General features: G+C 40.5%; 1 protein-coding gene across 1 annotated transcript; it reads right to left on the reverse strand.

The window, feature by feature from the left end:
* Positions 1-4,338: 4,338 nt before the first annotated feature.
* FGFBP2 (fibroblast growth factor binding protein 2) lies at positions 4,339-4,965 on the reverse strand. The gene has a single exon (XM_074148165.1). It carries the CDS (start codon positions 4,963-4,965, stop codon positions 4,339-4,341), a length of 627 nt encoding a protein of 208 aa, XP_074004266.1.
* Positions 4,966-5,575: the final 610 nt, after the last annotated feature.

Consider the following 5,575-nt stretch of genomic DNA (forward strand, 5'->3'; position numbering starts at 1 on the left):
AACCTACACGCTGAAAACGGCAATTTTCTTAGTTTTGGATACTTGATTTTAAGGTAAACGAACCTGATGTTCGGTGCTCCTTAACACCTAAATTTCTTGTTGATTTTCTCTGCTGTCAAAATGAGGCTACATAAAAATATGTACCATGGGACAGAGGCACCGAACATGAAGTTATCCAAGACAACACACTCAACTTAATGATGGGATCTGCCACCAGAACATACTTAAGAAAATTGTCTCTTGTCAATTGGATATAGTTAGAAAGTTTGATCCACGCACATTTTTTACATTTTAAGTAGACACAGATGCTGACAGAGGTGTTCGTTATTAAATAACCAGAACTTTTAAGCTTTCTTCTGTGTTTCCATTGTAAATCACAGAATCAGTCAGGCCAGAAGGCACCTTGAGAATTTTCTAGTCCAACTTCCTGACCAAAGCAGGGCCACTGTAAATTCAGACCATGTTGCTTAAACGCTATTCAGTTGGACTTGAGGAGAAGGTCCACAGATGGAGATACCCGAGCTGCTGCACCTGTGTTTATTCTCCTTACAGTGAATGTTTTTCTTTACACCAGGTCAGAACCTCACTTGTATCAATCTCCTACCACACGAGTCAGTGAAGAGCCATATTCTCTATAGCCTCCTCATATGTACTGGGGGGTGGCTATCAGGTCACCCCTAAAGCCTTCTCCAGGCTGAACAAGACCTGTTCCCTTGGCCTTCCCTCACAGGAGTGTGCTCCAGTCCCAACCGTTTTGGTGGTTCTCCATTACGTGTCTTTCTTGGATCTTAACTATGCGTGTTAAATACACATCCTTTTATACATGGGTTCTCCAAACGCATCATTTTGCTTTTCTTGGAGGCTTACCTTGCCAAAGTAGCAAATAATCATGCTGCTTCTGTGGGAATCTAAGGGCGAGGATCTTGAGGCAGGTGGACTACCTCACGTTGCCCTGAATTAGGAGCAGAAGCAGTGGGCCTGGATATCAGGGGTCTCCCGGGCTGCAGGAATCCAGACAAACATTTTGCTTGCTGTTCCTCTGACAAGAAAATAAAGACAAATTCCATCTCCACTTGAGCGGATTTCCTGAGGCGCTTACGTATGTGGGGACTAACAGGTTGACCTAAAATGAATGAAACAGCAGGTCTCATTCATTCACGAGGTACTTGAAGGCTGCATTAAACTCACCGCAAACACTTCTCAATTCATCCTTTCATCAATGAATAGCACTTTCATACCAAGAAGGCAACTGAAACGTCACGACTGTAGGTTTCTAGTGCTAAACAATTAAATGGTAATGTAGCTGATACAATCACGGCACTGTTACACTAAGGGGAGGTATTTCAGTGAACATTCAATTTTTAAACATTTTGAAGGCAAGATCATTATATTTAACTGACTTGCTCAGGACGCGTAGTGCTGCCTAATGAAATGCAGTCCAAGCCACGCATCACCTTGGTACCGAAATCTTCGCTTTTTCATCAAATTTAGTGCTTAACTATGTATTTTGGATCCTGGATATTTTACCAAAAGCATTTCATGAAAGAAGGGCCTTTGGTGCAAGACTATTAGATTTCTAGTTTCCACTTCAACAGTGAAGCTTCGGGTGGTGACTCCAGACAACGCAGCGTCGAGCACCGAGTCCTGTGCAGCAGGGCTCTGCCGAATTGAAACGAGATATGAATTCCCTGGGAACCAGTGCACTAGCAAGTATGTGACATTTGTCCTCTACTAAGCAGAGTCAATGATGGCCACATATTTTAGACTGTATCATCAAAAAGAGTTCTACAAAGCGCCAGGCAACTCTGCTGCCTTCTGCACCCAGTGCATCTACCCAGAAGAGAGCATAAAGGGGAAAGATTTTCTTCCAGTGAACTGATGAAACCTTCTCTCTTCTCCTGCTAACGGTATGGTGGGTGACTGATCCTCCAAGACTTCTCTCGATGCAAGACACAGTCTCGTTTTTGAGGTCATTACTGTTGTAGCGGATCCTACTGCGAAATACTCAACTCTGCAGTGCAGATTTTGCGTCATACAAAAGAGCAGTTTTAAAATATTTAAAAAACACACCTCAAGAAAAACCTCAACCTCTCCTTAACATTTCCAAATAGTTCCCAAATATCACTTTGATGCATTTTATACATTTCCAAATCAATTATATTCATTTCTATGACAGAAAGAAGCGAGTAGGTGTACTACTACATTTTTTACTCACAGCACAAGGGCCTGGCAAAGGTAATTGAAGTTACAAATGAAGATTAACCACATCAGATTTATAGCAGACAAAAACACAGATTTGCTTGAGCTTGCATTTGATCAGCAATCAAGCTATACTTCTGCTTTTCACATACAACCTTCTGCACCGATCCCACGTTCATTATTGCTGTTCTTTCCCACTTCAAGAGGTTTGAGGACAGAAAACTATTTCAAGGTGGGTTTTTTTGGTACAAGACACAAAGTTTAGAGATTGGACAGTCACGATCTGGAATTATGAAGTGAGAATTACGAATCTGTGAGTAAAGCTGGAGAAGTACTTAAGTGTAACAACGCCTTGCAGAAACTGTTTAACAGCAAATATAGAACTCCAGCAATTTCTGTGGTACAATGTTTTTTGAGTTATATCCCTGCTGCAAAGCTATCTTGGGAACAAAAGGAATCATAGTTCACAAATATTCTGAATATACATGTGTTGTAATCTCTGTCAACAGGCTGTTAGGTCTCGCTTTGTGTTTTGATGAGATTTATGCAAGTGCCCAAGTGCATAGATACGAGTTACCTTTCAGAGTATTTACCGAACCCAAACATTAATTTTACCACTGACAGATCCTAATAACACTGAACTCCGCAGATGCGTCACAGATGAACGCTTCTAATCTGTTATGCTTGGAAATGTATTCTTACATTCCTCTCATTTCTCCAATCATTTTTTCCCTGCTGGCTGAAACTTACAATTGTAATATAAACACAGTAACATTGAAAATATTAATATTAATGAAAATATGTTCACAGTGGGAAAGTAATGACTCAGACCTGTAACTCCTCTTACACGTTCTACCAACAATCTCTTAAGAAAGAAGTATCAAATACCATGACTTTATACAAATAGCACCATTTAAAATTTTAAGAAAGCACACTGAATACATTTTCAAAAATCTTATTTTTATTGTTTGCACTAACTGTAGCATCATTTACAGCTTTCACCTCTAACAAACTGAAGCAAATCAGCACACACACTCTTAAAAGTGGAACCTGGGCTACATAAATGCAGTGTGCCTTGGTGTGTAACAGACCTACAGACAGTTAGTTCATCCTAACACTTTAATTTTAAGTACAGTCACTCCCATTTCATGCGTTTTTCAGGACAGTTAAAAAGTTTGAATTTTAGGGGTGCAAAGAGAAAACAGCTACAAGATTTATAGAGATGACTTGTTTTTAAACCAAAATTCTTACATCTAAATTACTAAACTACAGCAAGGACCTTTCTTCAGCTGTAAAAACTTTGCTCTGCAAAACAAAAAAGAAAAAAAATTAGTCACTCTGCTGTCTTAAGCACAAGTAAGATCATTAGCAGCCTAAACGCTTGCTGGCTCATGCTGTATATATGTGTGTATATACATATATAAATTGATTATATTATATATATAATCACGAGCTCCTGGCTTTCTCTCCAAGACAAAATAGAAGTGAGTATAAAACCAATCTGTGAGGGCTTTGCCTTTTTAAATCCTGGCTGAAAGGCGCCTGCATGCGATCCCCTGGCGCCTCACAGAAATATATCCACAAACCAAGACAGTCTGCTTGGTTTTACTAATTTCTGCACGAGTTGTTTGTGAACTAATTTTTAAAATTAAAATGGTTAATCATTAACTAGCAGTTTTGATGGACAAGCTTTATCCTCTCAATTTCTGAATGTAGTTTTAAATTGTTCCAGCTGATGCATTTGTTACTGATCTTACTTCACCGGCTTAAATCCAGAAGTCAGCACAAGAGGGAAGGAATGACAGAAGGCAGAAAACAAGCCCAATACAAACAGTTCAAACTGAAATACTGCAAGATTAATAACAGACAGGACAAACATCTCAGCACATACTGAAGACCTCACAGGAGGCTGTCAGGGGGTCCTGAACTAGTAGCCATCACCGGGAGTTTAAGCTGTCCAGCCCCTCAGAAGCCACAGTAGAGGCTTTGCCACATTAGATTTTAGTGAGCGAGCCCAGAACCTCCTTGTCTGCACCCCTGAGAGACCCCCAAGATCAAAATAAAACAAAACTACAACGGCATTACTCTTAGGTATATTCTGCTGTGCTTAAAGATGGGAGTTTTACCTGAAGCAAATCCTTAACCTCTAAAGATGCCAATAATGTAGGAGCAGAAACCATGCAGGGATTCCCAGCAATGTTCCCGTGCCAGTTTCATTGCTTCCGTTTCATTTTCAGACCCTTGACCACGATGGGTTGGTCTTGCAAGAGGTACCATTGGAAGTTTCCCTATTTTCTTAACAGGGCTTTTCCCTGCTCCCCTCATAGAAGTGGAAGTTTTCTGGACTGATTTGTCCTGGTTTGCTAGATCTTCTGGCTCCATACCAGCAGCTATTTGCTTCATGAGAGCCTCTGCGGGAGCCTTTTGGCACATGGTGGTCTTCAGCACTTGTGTGGATTCACAAGCGTGCGGGAGCTTTCTAAGTTCTGCGGCGATCTGGTTCCAGTAAATCTTTGGATTGTTTCTGAAAGCACGACAGACCGACGGCTTGCCAGTGAATTCACACCAGTAGGACATGTCTTGGCTTTTGCATTCGATTCTAAGTTTCATCTCCTCGTCCCCACTCATGCTCATTGTGCAAACATCTTTGGTTTTAGTCCGAAATTTGATTTCTTCACCATTGCTTCTTTTCTTTGGCTTCAGCTTTTGTCCCAATCCTCCCACGCCACAGACCACCACCAGGAAAAGAAGAGCAAAACTCTTCATGGTGAGAGGAGCCGACTGAGATCCTTGAGCAACACGATCCGAAAAAGCGAAAGCAATAACTAAGTGCCTGCTCACAATTTAAAGGCTTGGTGCACAAAGAAGCCTCTTTCCAGCGAAATGTGGGATGTAAGGTGGGTTTTTTTAAATAAAAATAATAAATCACACTTCAGTAGGCATGTGCACATAATTTATAGCCCAAGGGAGTGTCGAATAACCTGTGAACTCCTAAGAAGGTAACAAGACAAATCTTGTAAACGCAGTTAAATACAGAACGATAGTTGTATAACCAAGAAGCACATTCCTATCCAGGATGAACATGTCATATTTGATTTTTAACAGATATTTTCCATTCTCCAGCTGCTTTATAGCTATCTTCATGCCAGAGCTTGTAAGAGCATATTGAAGTAAAAAAAAAAATAATTTAAAAGTGCCAAAGCAATCTATGCAGCTACATCTGGATGGTTATAAATGTGTCCTACTAACAAAGTCTGATTTGTGGAATGGGTTTTCTGCGGATTTGCACAGTAAGAATGCAACTTTAGTACTTTATTTTGTCAGCAAATGACATGCAGTGGGGACACATGGAAGAATCAACTGCACATTCTTTGAG

Source organism: Numenius arquata, chromosome 5 (assembly GCF_964106895.1).
Source record: "Numenius arquata chromosome 5, bNumArq3.hap1.1, whole genome shotgun sequence".
In the NCBI taxonomy this organism is placed as follows: domain Eukaryota; kingdom Metazoa; phylum Chordata; class Aves; order Charadriiformes; family Scolopacidae; genus Numenius; species Numenius arquata.